This window comes from Rattus rattus, chromosome 4 (assembly GCF_011064425.1).
Source record: "Rattus rattus isolate New Zealand chromosome 4, Rrattus_CSIRO_v1, whole genome shotgun sequence".
NCBI lineage: Eukaryota > Metazoa > Chordata > Mammalia > Rodentia > Muridae > Rattus > Rattus rattus.
In genome coordinates, this window is record NC_046157.1 from 14,232,685 (window position 1) to 14,254,951 (window position 22,267).

Consider the following 22,267-nt stretch of genomic DNA (forward strand, 5'->3'; position numbering starts at 1 on the left):
GGCTTGCTACATTTTGTCTCAATTCTGCATTAAGTAGACCCAGTTGTAAATGTAAGATCCGCCTATGTTGAACAATTTAGGAGCAGACAATGGATTTCTGCTTCAATGGGGTCATGGTCAAGGTTTATGTGCACTTCTTTCTTCGTGTCTTTGTACCATATGGAAACAGGAAAGTTTAATAATTGGTCAGCACAAAGGACAAATAGCTCTCAGAGTCATGCTTCTGAATGGTCTCTCTCATTATAATGTGCTATTCTACACCGTTTTGTCCTTGACTAACGACCAATTGTATAAATAACATCTTCCTCGCTATGCGATTACAAGGAGACTTTAAACACTGTAGGTGAACACTGGAGTCACCTGAGCCGTGAGATGAGATCAACAGAGGCTGTAACTCTGAAGACCAGCAGCGCCCTGTCATCTGTGCTGAGGCTCCCTGGAACTTTCCAGTGCGTAGTTCCCACCTATAGAGCACATAGCAGATCTCTCCACACTTCTGTTCGCAACCTGATGGATTTTTAGGCTGTGCTATCTTTGCAAACAGAATCAGTCCCGGATTTATGAAGATACTGTATTTCCGCCTGTTCACCTGCCCAAGCCTTCTACTCACTCCTTCATGTCATCACTCAGTAAGAAATCCCATGGGATAGCAAATGTCTCTCCTGGTTTCTTTTTTGTGGCTTAACCAGTGTTGTCTGCTTGTGTGTTCCATGTCTTTGACTAAAAGGCAGAGTGGATCTCCCTTATTTACTTCTTTTCCTAGTGAAGGTCATGGTCCCAGCCAGAGAGAGATAGTTGATCTGATTTGCTTGGCCTGGTAGGTAAGGAAGAGGATGCTAGGTTAAAATGGCCTACCTGTGAGCATTCCTTCATTCACCACACAACTCCCATCAATCAATACAGCATCACAGGGCAATGAAATTTTCCCTGGAAGAATGAGAATATCTCCCGGAACCAGGAGACGGGACTCCAGCTCCTGCAGACCTACATGAAAGCAAAAAGTTCCATGACTGTCTTGGCCTTTACTTCTTTTCCCTTAAGAATTAAAATAACAGAACTCTTGTCTGTTTATTTCCAGTTGGGCAAGACCTACCCTACCTGTTCACCTGTCTGGGGCCCCTTTCTAGTCAACTGAAAAATTACAAGGAAATTAGAATCAAGGACCTAGCGAAGGATGAGGAACAAGTTTCTGTTTGGAACCTGATTCCCAGACAGGCTCTGTGCAAAGTAAATTTTAGAGCATTGGTCAAGAGGGAGGCGCCCCCTGGCTGCTACGTGCTCTATCTGGTCACTGCAACCATGTGAGTGCTTTTAGGCTACATTAGAACTGTCCAGAGATCGTCTGCTGCTCTTGTGAAAGCTCTTTCTTTGTCCCATACATGATACTGTGGCCACTCTACCCTGAACAAACTCAGTGCAAATCCCAAGAGTTCTGTCAGCATCGAAAAGCTCCATTCAAGTCTAAGTTCCAGATGACAGCTTAGAAAGTTCGGTGCAGGGTCTTTGGGCTATAACCGATGGAAAAATGCTAAAAGAGTCTTTAGTTTGCACATTAACATCCAACTGCATGAAATACGTAGGGGCAGAGAGAATTTGAAGCTTAATGTAATAATGTGATAATTTAACCAAAGATCAGAAGAGGGTGAGTCAAGCCAGACCTGGGGTGGGGCAGGTATCCGGAGTCTTAGCTTCCTTCAGTCTTATGAGTTAGATGGCCTCAATTGGTTTCATTATTGGGCTAGTCCTGGGCAGAAAGTTTTATTTTTGATGACAACTCTATGAATAGTAGAGTCTGCTATGCACATATGTAGCAGAGGATGGCATTGTCTGGCATCAGTAGGAGGAGAAACCCTTGGTCCTGTGAAGGCTATATTCCCCAGGGTAAGAGAATGCCAAGGCAGTGAGGTGGGGGTGAGTGGGTGGGAGGGGCAGCATCCTCAAAGAAGCAGGTGGAGGAGGTATGGGAGAGTGGGTACCAGGAAAGGGGATAACATTAGAAATGTAAATACACTACCCAAGAAAAAAGAAAGAAAGAAAGAAAACCAGAGTCTGCTATGAAACAGTGGGTAGGGAGACAGTAGAACGAGCCACCTACCTTTGTCTCTTACTGTGATTGTGACCTGGACTTTGTTGTGATCCTCCACAAGCTTGTGCAGCTTAACTGATTGCTGCCAAGAGAAAGGCAAGGCTTTACCAACAGATAGCCCACATCCTGCCAACCACCTGATTGAAGCACAATCAGTAAATCTTTAGCCTGCTGCCACAGTCAAATGTCCTGGGCAAATAAATGACTCAGCCGCCAGTTGATCTTCTGTCTTTGGTCTTTGAGATAGTGTCTTGTTATGTAGCCCAGGCTAGCCTAGTACTCACTATGTAACCCAGGCTGGCTTCGAACTCAAAACAGTCTGCCTTCTTCAGCCTCCAACTGCTGGGATTACACATACGTGTTCCACTACATTCAGCTTCTACTTTGACTTTTGAGACATCAACTCTTCTGCTAAGATCCCTACCCTCCTGACATGATTTTAGGAACAATTTTCCCTGTTTATTTGATACAACTTGACTCAAAAAAATAAAAAAAGGTACACAACTACAGAGTCCAGGACACAGGTACAGGAACCACGGTAGAAAAGGCAAACCAGAGCAGGTTATGACCTGTCTGAGTTTGTTCTGTAATGACTGTCCCCTGGGAAGAGCAGCTCCTGTAAACAGACTGGAGTCACACCTCTAGATTCAGAGTCCCCATGCTCACATAAACAAGTCTAAGCCCCCTTTGCTCATTCAAATGGGGAGATGGTAACATATGCCTTTGGAAGAGGTATCTTAAGCTTTCAGCTAATTCTTACAAAGCCCTCTGTATAAAAGAGCTATATTGAGAGCACATGAGTGTTAGCAACCACTCAGGGAGAAGCTGCCAGGAAACCTAGGCTAAGACGGCAGCCTTGCTGAGTTATGACTTATGGATATATGTCTGTAAAGGTGGAGTAGACGAGAGGGACTCTGGAGAGGAGGCTGCAACTCCTAGGACAACCCGGGGCCAGGAAGGCAGAGAAAAGAGGGGATTCAGTCTGCACACTCCCCACAGGGACATGGTGAGGAGGAGAGTGTGAGACCGGACCGCACCAGCAACTGTGGAGCAGGCGGGCAGCTGGGAGAGGTTCTGCTTCTTTCTAGCGGGTGTCAGAGAATTGGATGTCTTTAAGTAGAAGCAAGTCGAATTCCTGCTGCTGCTTTTCAAATTCAGCTTAAGCTCAGCCAAACAGAACACTTGTTTTCTTTTCACAGGCTAAATTACTTTGATCTGTTCTCTTAGTGGTACAAATTTTTGCCAGACTGATGGGTACTGTGCACAACTGTGTGACTTTACCGAGAGAGAACATAATGAATTCAATATTAATATTTACACAGAGAAAAGAATGGTATTCGCATCAGTTCCCCGTGCAAAACTAAGCTTCCCAGTTTGGGTCAATAGAGTGGAAGAAAAGAAGGTGCTGTTAGCTACATTGTCATCTCTGTAAGGTTATTCCCTGGGTCTGACCTTCGAAGCAGGTATTTACATCACAGGCAACTGAGAGAGTCAGCCAAGGTTCTGCATTAAGGATCCTCATCTCAATCGAAATTCTTGCTTCGGAGGTTTGACTCGCTCCAGTAGCCAGCCATGGACAGTGCATGTGAAATGCCACCCGAGAAGTTATAGCTTCTTTGGTAAATAGAATAATAACTAATTCTTGGTAAATACCTAACAATCTAGATATATCTGATGTTACCGTCGAGATTTAAAGTATCATTCTGCAGATTTGTTTAACATGCTAGGGACTTAGCCCAAGCATGAAAATTTTACTGAGGAAATCCATATAATATTATAAAAGACTTAAATGTTTATATTTATAACCACTCATAATATCAAACAGCTACTACATACTAACCACTTTGTTAGACACTTAGGGAATATATATATATATATCTCACAAAAATTCTATCTCTAACATACATAGAAACACAGAAGGAGAAAGGCTGGGGTGGAAAATGCCAGAGTACTTTGTTACAATCATGCACTTACTAGGCATTGAGGAAGCCAATCGAACCTACATCACCTGACTCAGAGCGTAGTCAGTGCTTTCTTTCGTTCTCCTCATGCTTAAAATAGCTGCACTTCCTTTGCAGAGCTGTTTTTCCTTCTCCACGCCTTTCACTTATTTTCTGTTCAGCAAACTCATTGAGTCGATGGCATGATAACTTCAGCTGAAGGGGACACTAATCAACACATTTGGAAGTGGGGGAGTCTGAGTTAACAGCGCTTGACTGTAATTCTCAAACCTCATTATGCTGGGAAGCCAAATTTGTTTATCAGACTTAGCATTCTGGGGAGCCTGCCCTGCTTCCGTGCCTTTGCTCGGGCTACTCCCTAGAATGTTCAGCCCAGTTTGCTACTAGCAAGCTCTCTCTAATCATGCACATGAAACACCATATAAATACGACCCCCTCCGACAAGGACCAGATCCAGGAGGAATCCGGTGCTCTGCTCTTGACTTCACACCTGTGCTGGAGCACTGATAACTTCCATGACAGCAACTTGTCCTTTCTCCCCTGGGAGGCGGGCAATTCCCTGGGTAGAAAAGGGGCCATGCATTCCTCTTTGTCCCCAGGCTCTGTCACACTGTAGACCCTCAGCAAAAGTGTATTTCATAGACCTGGAGTATTCTACATCTCCTAACAACACAGGGGAAGGCTAATGTAAGCATTCTCTTTGAGCTAATGTACTCAGAAGCTATAAGCATGGGTTTCTATGACAACCAGCCAGACAGGAGAAGGCAAGCGCTATGATGCTTGTGATGGTTGCAAAGCTCATTGCCTGAGTTTCATCAGGCCCCCTCTGGTTTCTACAGTCCCTCCTCAGTGGGACCAGGATCAGTTTCCACAGCTCATTTGCATGTAGTTGTTATTCCCCATCTGTTGCTGAATATCTGTGTTGGCTGTGGCTGGATTTTCTACAGAGAAATTGGAAGTAGGGCCCAGGGCCCATGTGCCCCAGGGCCTTGCTAGGTCATGACTGAAGGCAGAGCCAGTGGTGAGGGGGTCTAGGGGTGCTCTCAGTACTATGTTAGCAGATGCACTGGTGAGCCTAGCTAGACTGCATGCAAATACAATTCAAAGGTTTGCATTTCTACCCGACTTGCACTCTCCTAAACTCTTAGCAAGGGGCTACAGCTCAAGTGTTTCTTAGCCTCACTAAGGTAAGCTTTTACCAAACAGCATAGTTTGGGGGAGGGCAATCAGGCAGGTAGATTACCCTCTTAGCTTTCATTCAGAGAAACAATGAGCTCAGCATAAAGATTTAGCCATCCCTTTATTGCTGCTAGCGCTTCTCCCCACCAAATCTTACTATCACCTCGAAGTCCACGGGTCAGTTTTTGAAAGTCTGTATAGTATAGCTATGGGAACCTACTGTGAGCTACGAAATCATAAACACTGTTAATGGTGGAGGGCTCGGGGACAGATGTTATTGAAGGAAGTATGCTCACTTGCTGTGGCTTTGCAAAATGCCTTACTAGTTAGGCCAGTTGGGCTTTTTCAACAAATCCCAGCCCCTAATGAGATTAGTGTCTGCTTTCTAATTCCTATTCTTCTTGACTCCTTTGTAGTACTGCTATTTAAGCTCCTGTTCTCATGTTATTTTAGGCAAAGTAATTTAGGGATTCTGTAAAGAAGGAGACATACGTTTTAATTAATTTTTGGATGTATTTAATTGTACATGTACAGCTGTTTTGCCCACATGTATACACATGTACCATTTGGGTGTCTGGTGCTTCCAGAGGTCAGAAGAGGGCACCAGATTTCCTGAATTAGAATCATAGACAGGTGAAAACCATCATGTAGGTGCTGGGAACTGAACCTGGGTCCTCTACAAGATCAGTCAGCACTCTCGACTACCTAAATCATCTGTCCAGTGGCAAACATTTAATTTGGATAAAGGGTTTAAAATACAGAAAAATAAAAAATGACCTAACTTTAAATATTGCTATGCGATATTTAAATTCCATCCAAGATTTAAAAATTCTATCTTGCAATGTAGCTCCTTAGCAGGAAGGTAAATGGCTCAAAATAGCTTCAGGAAGTATCCAAAACTGACCCCCCCCTTCACTAGGCCCCTCCCTGTCACAATAAGCAACAAAATATGAGAGTTATCTGTCCCCTTCAGACAGAGAGAAGTTGAGCTACAACCGAGTCCTGAAGAAGCAGAAACAAGCTGATCTGCCTGGAAGAGGTTTAGACCAACTGAGTCACTTGGAAAGGACACTCTCCGTCCTTTTGAGCTGCCTGCAGGCTGCGCAGTGAGCTCCAGGTTCCCAGCTCTGTGAGCTGTCAGTCATGCTTGGGTGGGCCTTGGTGATACAGCTGTCTTTGAGTAACATCTGTTCCTGTAAGTGATCCCAAAGCGCACCGATCCACCAAGTTGGACTTTGGTGGTACCCAAAGTTTGGATTCTCGTAGGATTTCTATCTGGGGTTGAGTAGATGTATGTGTGTATATCCTCAGGATACATTTTGTCATGCAACACATATACAGAACAGGAAACCGGAAACCATAAAGGAAGAGAGAAATACACTTGCCTCTATATAATCTTTAGTGTATGAAAAAACCAAAGTCGAGGGGAAAGATGGACTGAAAATGAAACTCCTCTGCACTGATGGTGGGTATAAAAAGCCCTTGAATATAAAGGAAAAATAGAATGCTCAGGAAGTAAAACGAATCTCCTTTCACTAGCAATCAGTAATGTACTTTGAAACATCAGTTTCAGACACTAAGCACCTACTGGATGAAAACGTCTACATACCAATATCCATCGCATAGTGCTGATGTGGATTTGAAGAAATCAATGGCCATGTGTGTTTCTGATAAAAAGAATTCTTTCATTTCGAGAAAATTACACAGCAGCATCTATTAACATTCAAATTATACCTATCCTTGGATCTAGCAGCCTGGATTTTGGTTGCTATGCTAAAAAAAGGGAAAAGTGTCTTGTGTCTTAATATGTGATTCGAGTTGCTGTCCTCCTCAGTCTTAAGAGTAAGACTGATATCAATTCATGTAGCATTCTTCACACCCAACTCATGCACAACCTCAGAGTCCTAAGCACAGTCCAGGTAAGCTTCCAGTAGATGATCAAACTTTGAAAAGATGTTGAAATCTGCTTGCTATTCCCAATACCCTATTCTACAAGTATCTCCGTAATGATTTGTCTGTTGCTGCCTCATGAATTGGGTGTGACACATCTATTCCAAGCTCCAGTAGAAATTCCATAGGCTTTGCTTGTTCAGCCAGAAGCTAAATATAAATGGAATCCAACCGCCATTCCAATTCTTACCTGTCTCAAGTCATACACACTCAAGACAATGGATATAACAGTCAAAATGATGATGGCCACAGAGTATTCTATGTAACCCTGAGACAGCCACAGAGTGAGGGTGAAGGCTTGGAACACGTAGAATGGATTTAAAACCTGCAGGTACAAAAATAGCATTTATATGTTGGTAGCAATCAGAATTATATCATTACATTACAGAATGTCTTTCCATTTTTAACAACATGTGATGACCTCTGCTATTTGTGAATTCACTTAGAACTCAGTTAACTTGGGCAAAGACAATGCCAAGAACATAGAATGTACTGTTAGAAATAGTTACTCTACGTTCTCAGAGCCATACTCAAAAGTTTCCTATTCTTATTCTCCCCCACACACCCACACCAAAAAATACTTCACCAATACAAAATCTAGCAATATGAGATTTATTCATATGCTGTGAGTCAGTTTCCAGGTTAAAATCCTCTGTCTTAGGGGACAATTTCTTGAAACAGGATGTAATAGGAAAGTGGAAACACAGAATATTTTAGGATAGGATTTTTAACAAGGAAATGAAACAACAGGATGTTTCAGGAGTAGGTGAAACAGTCATCCTTAATGACAAGGAAGTGTCATTAAGACCAGAAGTAAACAACTAGGATAGCTTCAGGAAGTTCCTGAAATTGACTGGACTCACTGGACCTCTCCCTCCCTAGGAATTTGTAAGCAAGAAAAACTGCTAAGAGTAAGTAAACCGAGCTTCTTAGAAGATATTCTGACCAAGCTAAGCCTAGAAGAAACTGAGATCAGCCAAACTGCTTAGAAAAAAACAAAGATCAGTACCTAGAAAAGGTTCAAACCCACTGAGCCACTAGGAAATGACAATTTTAACCCTATGCAGTGTGTTCCAGGTTTTTAGATTTTGTGAGCTGTCTCCCATGCTGGGGTGGGGTGAGGGAATACTGCTCCCTTTGAACCATTTATGCACTTATAAGTAACTGCTATCCCATATTCCTGTGAGTAATCCCAATAAAACTCATCGGTTCACCAAATTAGACTTTGGTGATATGAGTGGTTTGGTCTGTTATCAGTTCCCTATCTGAGGTGAGTAGATTTTCACTCATGTCTGCCCAGCAATGGGGCCACAGAACACCATAATTGAGAATAAACATAATTCGGTCCCATTCAAAAGTCATGGGCACCTCTTTCATGTTCTCACATGCTGCAGACTGAGACTGACTGTGCTGAAAACAATGAGTCTTTTACCCAGGCTTTTAAAATAGTATTCTTTCTGTCACAGGTCATAGTTAGAGCTTTTTAGAGGCAACAGAATCAGCACAGTTCCTTCCCTTGAGCCCAGAAAGAGCCTGGGCAGCAGCGTGTGTCACAAGGATTTATCAAATATCATCGGGGATGGTGTCACTAACTCCAAAGCACGCCCAAGTGTCTCCATAGCACCTTCTGCTCTTTTACTCCCCCTATTTCCCACTCTGGTCTTCCTGGTCCCTTTGAATGATTACAGCAGAGGGCTGGGGCGCAGCTCAGTTGTAGAGTACCTATTCAGCACATGCAAGACCCTGGTCCAACCTCAGTGGCAACTAAATAAATAAATACAATAATTACAACACCTAACAGTGGGGTCCGGGGTTGTCTCTGACTCTGCTGCCTGCCTTTGAGACCTTTCCCCCTTCTGGGCTGCTTCATGCAGCAGATACTGTAGTCTTACTGCAACTCCATATGCCAAGGTTGGTTGAAATCCATGGGAGACTACCCCTTTCCTGAACAGAAATGGAAGAGGAGTGGATGAGGAGAGAACAGACCAAGAGGAAGGGGAAAGGAAATTTGGATATCAATCAATCAATCAATTAAAAAGCAATCACAACATAAAGAACAAATCCTAGGAACTGACAGAAGTTTCCACAACACAGAGAGACAGCAAAAACAAAAGAGCACATTAGGATGAAGCATGGATTCTGTTCTCGAGGAAGTACCCTCTTTATCCTGTTAATAAATTAGATGAAATACTTGCTAAAACCAGGGAACCCTTTCCGAACACTACTTCCTGTAATTCTCTCTCACGCACTGAATAAAATTCTACTTTGCTCCTAACAATGAACTGATAGCTACTTAATAAGTTAATAAAGGCTACATATTAAGGGTTCCTCAAGCCTTTGGATATTATTTATAAATTTAAAAAGCTTTTGTTTCTTGGTGTTTTTATTATTCCCATCTCGACTGCTTTACTTACAAATTATAGCTCTTGAGTTCACTTGGCATAAAATGCTCTAATTATAGATTATGTACTAATGATAACATGATTCTGAGTTTGTAGAAATACAGTGGAAAATTGCTTAAATATTTCTTCAGAAGAAACAGCAGCAGCATAATTAATTTAACCCCCTTATTCAATATCCATTCCAACTAAATGTGATGTGATTTACTCCATCCCCCCACCTCCTTAATTTTTTACTAAGGATCTGGTTTATGTGGGCTAAAACATACCAGACTCCTTTCAGAGAGGATCACTGATACTTTGGAAAAGATTTTGCTGTTTTCAAATGCATTTGGGTAAGAGGTTCAGGAAGCAGCCTGTGTTCCCCTAGTTGGGGAGGCTGTGCACATGTGGGGGTGGGGCGGAGGAGTAAGTGTGAGGCAAAGCTCAGCACCCACTCCTTTTTGCTGGGAATATAACATTACTCTAAAAACTAATGCCCAAATAATAATAGCCTGGTGTGTGCTCCAGAAATAGAACAATGGTGGATAATATTTCATATTGGACAGATGCAGCCAGTCTCAAAAAAAAAAGGAAGAAAGAAAGAAAGAAAGAAAGAAAGAAAGAAAGAAAGAAAGAAAGAAAGAAAGAAAACGACCATTTTTATGAGTTAGAAGGGGGCTAAAAATATGCTCAGCTGGCAGGATGGCTCAGTGGGTAAAGTGCAAGCCTGGGGAACCTGATTCAACCCCTGAAACACACATAAAGGCAGAAGGACAGATGGAGTCAAAAATTGTCCTCTGAGCCCCACACACACGAGCCTTGATACATGAACCCATGCATGCCATCTGCATATTTCCATCTCATATACCATTCATAAACACAGATTCATACAGTAATATTTTTAAAAATAGGTTGGAATTATGGGGCACTGAATAGACCTCAAGGCCTGGATCAGAGATAGATAGCACCAGGTAGGATCTCAGTGCTGAAGGGAGTAGGGAGAGAAAACCTCAGACAGGAAACAAACTAGGGCTACAGTAAGAAGTAGAGGTAACATTGTGCTTGCATCCCCCGTGTAAAGGCCAGAAACCAACCAGCTGAGGGTAGAGTGGGAGAGAACAGAGCTTATGGTATAACTGGGACCTATACCAAGCCCCACACAGACCAGAGGACCTGGTGAAACTTAGGGGAAAGCACTGTTACCTCCTACATAGGCTTGGCTCTGACCCGATAATACACTGGGACCAGAGAGAGGCAGACACAAAGCCATCAAAGAGGTACTGCAGGCACAGAGAGTAGAAGGGGAATTTCCTCACTTAGTTGACTTACACAAAAGTACTAATAAAAATTTCAAAACACATGATAATATCTTTTTTTAAAAAAACTAACAAGAAGCTGTACTCAAAAGGAGAGAAGTAGTAAAAATCATTTGTAAAGGACCAAACCAATACATTTCAAAAGCTCAGGGGTCACAGATGCAATGATGTGGCTCTGTGGTTTGACTGAATGCTTTTGGCCTCTCCAAAAGTATTCATCTGTTGAAGCTCTGACCCCCAGTGTGGTGGTGTTTGGAAGTGAGGCTTTGAGAGATAACTAGGGTTACACAGGTCCTGATGAGCAGGGATTAGACCTCTTCCATTAAAAGAGACACACGGTGAAGCTGGTGGTCCACAGGCCAGCATGGGCTGAGCATACAGCCCTTTGTACTGGGATTTGTACTGTACCCAGTCTATGGGATTGTGTTGTAGTATCCTGAGCAGATTAAGATACCATGGTATCACCACAATAAAAAAGCTTAAGATGACCAAAGACACAGAATATTATAAAACATAAATTTGGCTCTCACCGAGAAGTTTATTTAAACATAAAATAAGGGTTACTGGTCTGATGAGATGGTTGAGTAGGTGAAGGAACTTGCTGCCAACTCTAAGGACCTGGGCTTGATCCCTGAGACCAACTTGGTGGAAAGAAAGAACTGGCTTCTGTCAGTTGTCCTTTGACCACCCCCCGACAGAGAGAGAGAGAGAGAGAGAGAGAGAGAGAGAGAGAGAGAGAGAGAGAGTCACTTGTCCTCTGACATGCGCACATACATATACACACAAAACAGTGTCCTCAGACACATAAATGATTGATAGATAGATAGATGTAGTAAATAGGCAATTGAAAAGGATAGGTCAGATCCTGATATCGTGTGTGTGTGTGTGTGTGTGTGTGTGTGTGTGTGTGTGTGTTTGCTGATATTAAATAAAACTTAACAGAAGAATTAATAAACAGAAAAATTATAGGCTAGTGTCAAGAGGCAGTTTCAGGGAACACTGATAGCATTTCCACTGAGGGTACAAATGTTATTTACAATACTACTGAGGCCAAGACATTAGGAAATAGATTCTATTTTTCAAGAAGAAGAAAATTATCTAGTTACCTGTTTAACAAGCAGCTTCCATATAGGTTGGATCTCCACCTCGATAGCATTGGGCCCACACACTAACCGTCTGTGGGAGATTGACCATCCGTTAGTGTCAGCCCACAAGCCTAGTGACAAGTGAGCACAGGCAAGCTGACCACAAGCCACCCACCTCTCTGTCCTTTAGGCATCTGTGCCTTGGCAACCATTACAGGTTTATATCATACTAAACCATGAGTATGGTTTTAAGATGAAAGTCGATGCATGATTAAGAAAGCTGCTTTTTCCTGCTTTAAACAGTCTTTAATACAAGTGAGTTAGTAAGAATGAAATTAGAAAGGGCTTTTAGAAAAATAATTTGATTACATACTAAGAACAGTACAAAAGACACAAGTCTGAGGATATTCCTAGACTTATCAGAAATTCAGTTTACCCTCGGCATCTATGACAGTGTCCATCTTAACCTGGAATCTCTCACAAGAGATCCTTGTAGGATGAACCCATTCAATGCACCAGAGAAAGAACAAGTACCCAGGAAGGTGCTCTATGGTACTCACTTGTAACTGTCAGGACATATGTCCACTGCAAAGCATAGCCCCTTGTGTTTGGATTGTGTCTTACAATTTTTATGTCCTTACAAAAGATAATTTGATCCTTATAATGTTCTACAGAGTTCTAAAGGATTAATCTTGCCGATAGGAAAAGTTGATCACTGTAGGTCTTTAGATAATATTAATATTAATTTAACAGTTAATATTAATTGCAATCAGGATTTTTAAGCATCGTGCAAAAAAAAAAAGAGACTTCATAGTATCACTACTTATAACGGAAGCTGAAGTTTGAATGAAGTAAGTAGCCTTCCTAAGTTCTTAGAGCCAGAAAAAAAGCTACTCCCAACCATGGCCTCTATAACGTCACTTCCCAACTCCACCTCTGGCAATGTCAGCAGGGAGAACCTACATGCGGGCTCTGTGATCTTGCTAGTGTATAACACAGAACTGAGCTCAAGTTCGTCTATCTTTTAAAGCATGTTATACAAACTTGAATTATTGCTTGCCAGGGACAGAGACAACTCACATTGAAGCTCTTCTAACTCTATAATGGGGGGCGGGGAACTGAGGCTTGGGACGAAGAGGCAGAAAGGAAGAGCGTGTGAATTTGTGAACCCTAAATCTCATTCTGGAAAATTCCAGAGATTTGAACTCAAGCCAGGTTGAGGCTGTGACAATAATCAGTTATCGGCCAACTGTCAGAACCTTGAAGGACCTAGCGCTTGGTCCTCCTCGCTTCTGCAGGATGTACTCGCCCTATACTTTTCCCCTTGTAAATGCTGCTCAGCGTTTGAAAGGCAAACCTGACAACCGAGCTGTGCAGCTCAGAACTGTGAGAATAAACAGGACTAGCTCTTCACCCAACCAAGCCTCTACCCCTGCTCTGCCTTCTACCTAGGCCAGTTTCCTTTGTATGACTTCGTGTGCTTTGCTCCATTTGAACCTCTAAAAAAAGCCTTTCTTCTGGACAATCCTATTCAAAATAGCCTCTCCTGGACCAAGGGGTATGACTCAATGATAGAACATTTGTGTAGCACACGGTAGACCATTTACCTAGTATGCACAACACCCTGGGTTTGCTACTTATGATGGGGGGTTCGGGTTAGCTACCTAACTTTACTTAATTTCTATTTTTTAAGATTTATTAATTTTTTATTTATACAAGTACACTGTCACTGTCTTCAGACACACCAGAAGAGAGCACCAGATCTCATAGATGGTTGTGAGCCACCATGTGGTTGCTGGGATTTGAACTCAGGACCTCTAGAAGAGGAGTCAGTGCTCTTAGCCGCTGAGCCATCTCTCCAGCCCTTACTTAATTTCTTTAACCTACCTTTTTTTTCTCTATAACATATATGACTACCTGAACAAATATCTCCTTTGTATGTATGTATGTATGTATGTATGTATGTATGTATGTATTCTTGTGTGGGCAGGGGCATGTGCACATTCAGATGTGTATGCAGAAGCCTTTCCTCAGAGGCTGTCACCTTTATTTTTAGACAAGGTCTCTCACACCATGTAGGCTAAGCTGACGAACTAATAAACCTCAGTTCATGTCTGTAGCACCTCCAAGTACAAGCGCCGCCATGTTTAGCTCCTTTCACATAAACCATGAGATCACACCCGTGTCTTCATGCCTACAGGGCAAGCACTTTACCAACTAAGCCCACACCTTATTTTTCCAATGTTTCAATTGGATGTTTCTACCATTAGAATAACCTTTTAAGGGACATTAATAGATCCCCAAGAACTCAGATAGAGCCTAACACATGCATCGTCATCAAGAATTATTTGTTTAAATTAATGGATATCCAAATTGGAGGTGGGAACAAGCCTTGGTTCCCTTATCTGAAAAATGAATTTGATAAAATAAAATTGTGATCAGTGTCTTAGTGAGATAAATATGCAAAGCAGTTGTCAAGAGTGTGCCGAGGTCACAACAAATCCCAGCTAATTGGCATCTGACTTTGAGGTATGACTCTGTCCAACACAATTGAATATTTTGCTCTCCTTCAGTAACACTTCCTGTTCTGGTAACACCACTTACCTCATTGAATTAAAACATACATTAACACTTTTTCCCCCTTAAACCCCATCAACTATTTTTGAAGACAAGAGGAGAGCATTTTCAGAACTGCTTTTCTAGGACCTGGGACTAGACATAGAGTAGATTCCCAAAAATGCTGGGGTTAATGAAAGTCATGGGGTCCCACGTCTAGAGTACTTTGTCAAAGTTCAAACCCCTGATGCACAACTAAGGACAGATGGAGATTACAGAAATCCAATTGAGAATGTAAGCTGAGGGTCTGATGCTCTTGGTCTCTTCTTGTGTGGTGAGAGTGCCTGAGGCTGCCATTGTGGGAAGAGCTCAGGTCATGGAGAAGTCACTTCTCATGTGTCACGCACAGGATAGTGTGAACCAAGCATTGCCTGTGAATGATGTCTTGGGCTCATCTGGGCCAGGAGGAAGTCACAGCCAGCCTACTCCTTTCTCTCTTGTCATTCCTACTGACCTTCACCAAGAGAAATTCTGGTTTGTTCAGAGATTGTGTACCCATTTCAATCTCAGAGTCAGCTCCATTCTCAGGGATGTTGGCAGTGGTAAAGCAACCAGAAGAAGTCTTAGGCTCGAAGCCAAGACTCACAAGGAAAAGTCAAAGATTATATTCCACCACGAAAGATCTGATGAGGTGGCAGAGGAGTGAGACTGAGATCATTCTGGGTGGCCTCGCCGAACAGTGTAGGCCTTAAGTAGGTTTGCCTAACATCTGTCACTATCCATTAGGGGAGGAACTGCCAAGATAGAAAACAGCCCCTTCTCAGAGGATGGATCTTGACTAAGATCTTGAGACCTCAAGAAGGGAATTTCATACTGGTTGTAGTTGGTGCTTCTGGGTTCACAAGGAGTTCCCTCCAATTCTGAGATATTCAGATCATTTGGATTATATGAATTCTGAAATACCAAACATGAATGGTTAGTAGTATTTTCTTTTGAAAGAAAATTCGCTCCTCTTTTCAGTTTCTTGGTTTTTCCTTTACTGATTAAAGAATATATCAATATATCCCTCAAAGAATTGCTAGAGAGCTTCGTTTGGGGCTCTGGAACCCTTGTAGACTAGAGTCTGGTCCTTAATGATGAAGCAGGAGAATGTTACAATCACCACAGAACTACTTAACCTTCACCCCAGCATTCTGCTTTTGCTTACTCTCATTCTGATAGCCTATGAGAGCATCTCTGTCAGGAGAGATTCCTAAAGGTTTCCAGAAACTCAGAAGGCCAGGCAGGAGATTCCAGAATGAGTCACTTCTGTAGGAAAGCAAATTGAGACATCTCCTGATTGATGCTGCTGGCCAGTCACCCACTCCCTTGAAATTCCTGCTTTACAAAAGGAGGGAGGTCCAGGATGCACAGTGCCTGAGATTTGGGTATAATTACTTAGTCTAATAAATGGGTTGGTCTCAGAAATCCCCCATTACAAAACACTTTGGGAGTGCTTTAAGAGGTTCTTTCCCAGAAGAAATCAACGCATGTGTAATTACAATGATGATATACTGAAACGACCTGTCTCTAAATGGCACGTGACAACAGTCATTTAGCTTTTCCTCCTGGTCCTTGTCTGTGCTCTGTCCATTTCTTTCACTTCCTAGTGAAATGTGCTTCAGTTCCTGAACCACAAGCTCCCGGGTAGTAGCTGGGACAGCTCTTACAGGATTTCAGTTCTCAGTCTGAGCTGGCGAGGTGCTCTCAGGAGTCCCTGCTGATAGAGAATGCCCAAGCATTCCATAAATAAAAGACCAAGAGGGAAAGAAACAAAAGAGCATGAGGAATTGTGGGGAAGGCACAGAAAGAGCTCGACACCCTTTCCTTCATTTCGCCTTTCAATTGCTGCCTCCTCGGGGCTCAGACTCAGCCCACAGAGCTGTGGGCCTGAAAGTTTCAGTTTATTAAAAAGAGAACATTGATCTCAAACTGTTTGATTGTTATCAAAATTCATTTTAAATGAAATATAGGTAGTATCTTAAGACAACTCGCTAACGCCTAGTTGAGAGTTAGGAGTTGAGAGCGTTTTTTCAGCGTCAAGGGGGTGGATAAGGCTTTTCTCCCATTCTCTGTTAAGCCATCACTTGCTCCTTTCTAGGAAGATGAAATGGGAGGATGGATACGCTTGGACCATTTTTGCAGTGTGTGACTTTCAGAAGGCGTAAGGGTAACCATTTTTTCTTTTGCTCCCACCAGGACAGGAGCTGTACCACAGCAAGTCCCGTGGTAGTACCAACTTCTCTCTTCTTCCTTCCTCCCTCCCTCCCTCCCTCCCTCCTTTCCTTCCTTCCTTCCTTCCTTCCTTCCTTCCTTTCATCTTCCTTCCCTGTTTATAGTTGATCTTTCCATAAAACAGCTTCCTGTAGGTGGAGCTTTCGCCAGCTCTTTGGCTGTCCATCACCCATATTCCTTTTCCGAGTCCCTAACAAGCATGCCTGCCTCTCCTCCTCAGAAAGGAGGGCAAAGTTGAGAGTTGAGTTTGGCCTGGAAGAGCCACGAAATCAACAGTGAGTGGCTCTTCCCTTCGGTGTTGCCTTGTTGGTGACGTGAACTGGCTGTAGAATGAATATTCCCACAGTAGAGACTGGCAAACAGTAGAGGCTGTCAAAGTTTTATCTCTTCTGCAGTCACTAGTGAGGTGAATGTCTGGAATTTACCTCAAATGGGCTGCCAGGCAGTTACTTTTCTGTTTTCAGGGACCTAAATAAAGGGTCGGGGACAGGATGGGCTGAATGCAAAAGGACAAGGGGTGTCTTAACCCTGTCCCCTAGAAAGGCTCATGGACATGCGGCAGGCATGCTGTTTTCACAGCACCCCACTCTTGTGATAGGAGCTGTCAGTGAGCCTGCCCAGAACATCTGTGAGGACACAAAGCTGAGTTTAGCACTGAAAGGTAAAGATCAGAGCAAGCCAGCTCCTCAGACAATCTACATAGTCATTTTATGATGCCTTCTGGCAACTTCTCTCCGGGTGAAATCCACTCTGCTGGTGACCTGATAAGCTTTTGCTGCTGACAAATGAGACCTATGGACATCCTAGGTCTTCTCCCTGCCTGGCTGCCAGGAACCCCATGAAGAAAGAAGTGTGTCTTGCGATCTTATATCATGACATCTTGTCAGATTTTGCAACTCCTCCTTCCTTCTTCTCTCTCAGTGAGCTCTTGGTTTTTTAATGAAGCTAAGCTCATCGTTGGTTATTGAATTCGCATGTCCCTCAATCAATCAGCCACTTCTAATTTCCCTAGAAAGGCCCCCCAACTCACTCTAAGAAATGAAGGGGAAATGAGTGACATCCACTGGCCCTTTCTGTCCTTCACTCTGGAATGCCTACAACATAAAATATGCCTCTGCTTATGAGATTATTTCTCTATTCTTCATATTTGGGATACTGTACTCCGTCTTGCTTATTAGATTGTCAAGTGCTTTATTGTGTAGACCAGATTTAAATTTAATTATGGATGATGTTTATTAAAGCTTGGCACTTGATAAATAAGGACAAATGTGTGTTAGCTACACCGAAGGGGAATCTTTCCTGTGGAAATGGTTTCTTGTGCAGAATTTCTCTACCATCTATCACTGAGAACTCTTAAGCATTCTAGATCAATCCTCCAAACATCTTGCGTTAAGTATTATGAAACGAGTTTCATTTTAATGACTTTGAAAAGTTTCTGTATCTCAATGTATCAAACATTCAGCTGAAATCTTATGTAATGACAATATTTCTAAGAAGGTTTTTGCAGTATTGTTCTGGTACAGATGTCTGCTTCATTTCTCATAGCATTTCCACAGAGGAAAGACTGAAACCAACACTTCAGGCTTCTTAAACTCTGCATAAGGATTACGGTGGCAGGCAAACCAGCAAGAGGCTGCCGCAAATGAAGGCACCTGCGGCCAAGCCTGCTAGCCTGAGCCCAGTCACGTGGCAGAAGGACAGAACTACCTCCTGAAGACTGTCTTCTGAACTCCACGCATGCTTTGTAGCACTTATGCAGCCACATAGACATGCACATAAAATAAATGAACATTTAAAGCGTAATGAAAAAATGGTGGGAGGAACTTGCTAGAATTCCAGAGCTCTTTATCTCATATGGACTCTCTTATTCCTACAGAACTCTCTGAACTGTGTGGGCAGAACCCCAGAACAGAAATTCATCCCAATTCTTATTGGTCGGACAACTGACATGTCTGGTTGATATCAAGTAAATAATGCCCCTAAAAGTGTCTGAGAAACTAAACAGATGGTTAAGAATATCAGAAGGACTCAGCTGTTTCCTTTGGGGCTCACAAGGATCAGTCATTTCAAACAAGAGCTAGAGGAAGCAGGGATATTTCCCCTCTAGTTAGTAAACTGAACGAACATCTCCAAATCTCTGACAGCCTACAGACACCAGCCCTGTGATTTTTACTCCTTTCCCTTCCTCTTTGCCTCCGTTCCTCCTTCCTTCCCCTCCCCCACAAGAATGACTATGTCTTTCTCTTTAAGTCATTAGTCCCTTGCAAAGCACCTGGCATATCAGAGACGCACAGATAATACATCGATGAATAGCATCATTTATTTGTTTCTTCTGCAAATCTCTGTTGAGCTCCTGTCATGAGTCTGGGGCTATTCTGGGTCCTGCACACACAATGTTGAATGGCATAGGCAAGCAAACAGTAAAACGTTCATCTGCACAGCTGTTTGTCCAAAGTGAAGTATGATCGGAATATTGTCTTTTTTGTTCTCAGTTAATTTGGGAGGATTAAGAAGCCGATGTTTATTAAATGACTCTAGCTTATCATAATGCCTATTCTGCAAGCCTAGACAAAGGTCTCATTTTATTCTATGGCTCTGCTCTTTTGGTGTCTTTTTTAATAAACTTGCCTAAGAAGAGAATTTAGAATGTCTTTCTGACGCCAGCAAATGGCATTTTGCCAGCAACACACCCGTGAGGGTCCATTTGATACTTTAGACCAGCAGGGTTAGGCTTAGCAAGCATTATTAATCCTACCTGACCTCTTGCTCTTCACTGGTCAGACCCAATCCAAATGTATGGTGGATGTCAAAGCAGGAGTTACTGTCTTCCAGCAACCTAGGATGGGGTTGGGATAGGAACCATACTTCAGTTTACAGTGCCCATGAGCCAGGGTTCTTCACCATGTCCTGAGGTACTGGTGATAGAGTCTATACTTACCCAACTTTCTGAAATCGCTTCTTCAAGAAATCCCACACGTACCTGATTTTCTGCACTTGAATGCATCGTAGCTGCAACCACAAATAGGAAGGAGCAGGCATCATTCACAGAGGAAAGCCGAGCAAGGGGGAATTGTTCAGTGTAGGTTCCCATGTGGGTGTTACATGTCAATATCATTCCAGCCCAAAAAATGTTACATTCAAAGCATGAACCAATAAGCACACACTCTACTTTGCCCCCCACAAATGTGCCAAAACACCCCACACATAAGACCCCTTACCTTTAATTCTGGCTTCATTACAGCTTGGTTTATGACCGAGTGGTGATCAGCTACCAGAGGTTCCCCTGGGTTCTTGCTTATAGGGATCTTCAGTGTGGATAAGTGAAGGCAGAAGACCTTTTTCCTCATATATCTTCGAAATTCATCCTTGAAATGTCAACAAAAAACGAGGACAATCTCAGACCTTGCATAGAATGCAAATTCTCAACCCTACTCCAGACTCCACAGAGTCAGAAACTCAGAAAGTAGAGCCGGCAGTGTGTGTTTCAGTGAGCCTTCCAGAGGCTTCGGTACGCTCAAACTTTTGAGAAATACTGGACGTATTTCATAGGAAAGCATTATGTCTAGAAACTTTCTTAGATGACTCTATTTCCTTTTTTATTATTTTATTTAATTTTTTGAGACAGGGATTCCTTGTGTATTCTAGACACTTTTGGTTAGCCTGCCTCAGCTTCCTAAGGGTTGGGATCATAAGTGTACAACATCACGCAAAGATCTAGTTATTTTAAAATAGTATCCACAAGCTCCTACCTAGAATACTCCAAGGCACACATTTTTTTTAAAAAAAAAATTGTGTGGTCTCTGAGAATTGTAACAATGACAGCCACTGACCATGAAATACCAGACATTTCTGTAGGTTAAAGAGAAGGCAACATCAGCATTCCTGGGGTAGACAAGAGGTAACATGTAGCTTGCAGAGATAGATTTTCCCCTCTTGTTCTTGTCTAGGTAAACTGCTTGAATGGATGAAATCTCTCTAGAATACTACTCCATCATTGCTGGGTCACAGATGCAGAATAAAATATATTTTGCTTTAAAAGTTACAGTTCACTTTATTTGAAATATAGTTCTTATATATATTTATGGGTCTTGTGTAGTTATTTCCTCTGAGCTGAAACACTCCCACCTTGAAGACTCAGAAAATGAAACTCACAAGTCTAAATGAGTTCCTAAAACTTACAAGAATCCCAAGAAGTCTTCCACTGGCTATAAAGGTAGTAAAATTTTCCTGAAAGAAAAGGCTCTCTAACCTGTTTAATCAATTGCAGATAAAGCAAGGAGTTCTAGGAGTAGGGTAAGCTCTTCAGTGCTACAACTACTTGTGATTCACCCATAATCCTGTGAGTAATATATACATATATATACAAATATATACATCTATTATGCAAATATGTGTATAGCATATATATTCTAGACTTGGGTAAAATCATTTCTTTGGTCTGTTGTTCATGAATAGACAATTTTTTATGTCTCCCCAGAAACACTCACACAGCAATAGGGTGTGCTCTGAATTATCAGATCAGGGTAATAGGCTTCTTAACCACATTAGAAATTTAACATTTCTTTGTGTTGGAAACTAGCTATTTTTAAAATTTTCTGTCAACCGTGCTATCCTATCATGCTGTAGGATATTAACAGGTATTCCTCTATTCAACTGTAACTTTTTACCTAGTAATCATTTTCCCTTTATCTCTCCTTTTCCCCTTCAGGCTCCAAGAATTAATAATGACTATTCTATAATGTCAACCTCATATCTTCCTCATGTGAGAATATACAGTATCTGCCTTTCAGTAATGATCATGGCATTTAAAATGGACAAGAGAAAGGTACGCACAGTTGTCCTCAGCAAAACTATGTCTGCTTCTTGTAAGGGGCATGGGATGCAACTGGTCCACACCCACCACTCAGGCCTCCAGTAGAACATGAGCTGAACTGCCCCAAGAGTCAGGATGGCTGTGACAAGGCACAAGGCTCTTCGTAAATTCTGAGTCTGGTAGCCAAACACCTCCTGCATAATAAACAGAGCATTTTATGTTTCAGTATTTGCAAAAGTATCTTTTTGCTTCATAGAATGTATGCTTTGGATGCAGGGCTATTGGCTAAGAGCATCAGTTGATAGAATTGAGTCGACTGCAGCTGTCAGCTGTTATATAAAAAAAAAAAGAGAAGCACAATACTTCCTACTTTGCTGTCATGTAACATTAAACATTAGATGGGATGAAAAAGTAAGATCTACCTGCCTAAGATCTATGTCTTCCCAAGAGGTACCTCGAGTACCCGTGACATACCTCATGTTTTGAAGCGGATTTATTTTCTTTAGGTATTAAAAAATTATTGGAGGCATGCCCAGATGCCCTGACTGCAAAGCTGTTCTCTACGTGCCATTGTTTACCCATGACTCCACAAACCTTCACCAGGCAGGCTGCAGTAGTAACATCTAGATTAGACCCCTCCATTCCGCTGAGGCATGCTCATCTGCC

The 22,267-nt window shown here is 42.3% G+C and overlaps 1 protein-coding gene across 1 annotated transcript in view; it reads right to left on the reverse strand.

Annotated features, from left to right (window-relative positions):
- Atp13a5 (ATPase 13A5) overlaps window positions 1-22,267 on the reverse strand; it is a 132,041-nt gene that overhangs the window by 83,850 nt on the left and 25,924 nt on the right. The window contains exons 2-9 of the mRNA XM_032900053.1: window positions 21,622-21,795; window positions 20,007-20,153; window positions 19,727-19,797; window positions 19,544-19,624; window positions 11,980-12,049; window positions 7,367-7,501; window positions 2,096-2,168; window positions 856-984 (exon numbers count right to left, since the gene is read on the reverse strand). Coding sequence (XP_032755944.1) covers window positions 856-984; window positions 2,096-2,168; window positions 7,367-7,501; window positions 11,980-12,049; window positions 19,544-19,624; window positions 19,727-19,797; window positions 20,007-20,153; window positions 21,622-21,795 — 880 coding nt within the window. The remainder of the gene's footprint in view (window positions 1-855; window positions 985-2,095; window positions 2,169-7,366; window positions 7,502-11,979; window positions 12,050-19,543; window positions 19,625-19,726; window positions 19,798-20,006; window positions 20,154-21,621; window positions 21,796-22,267) is intronic.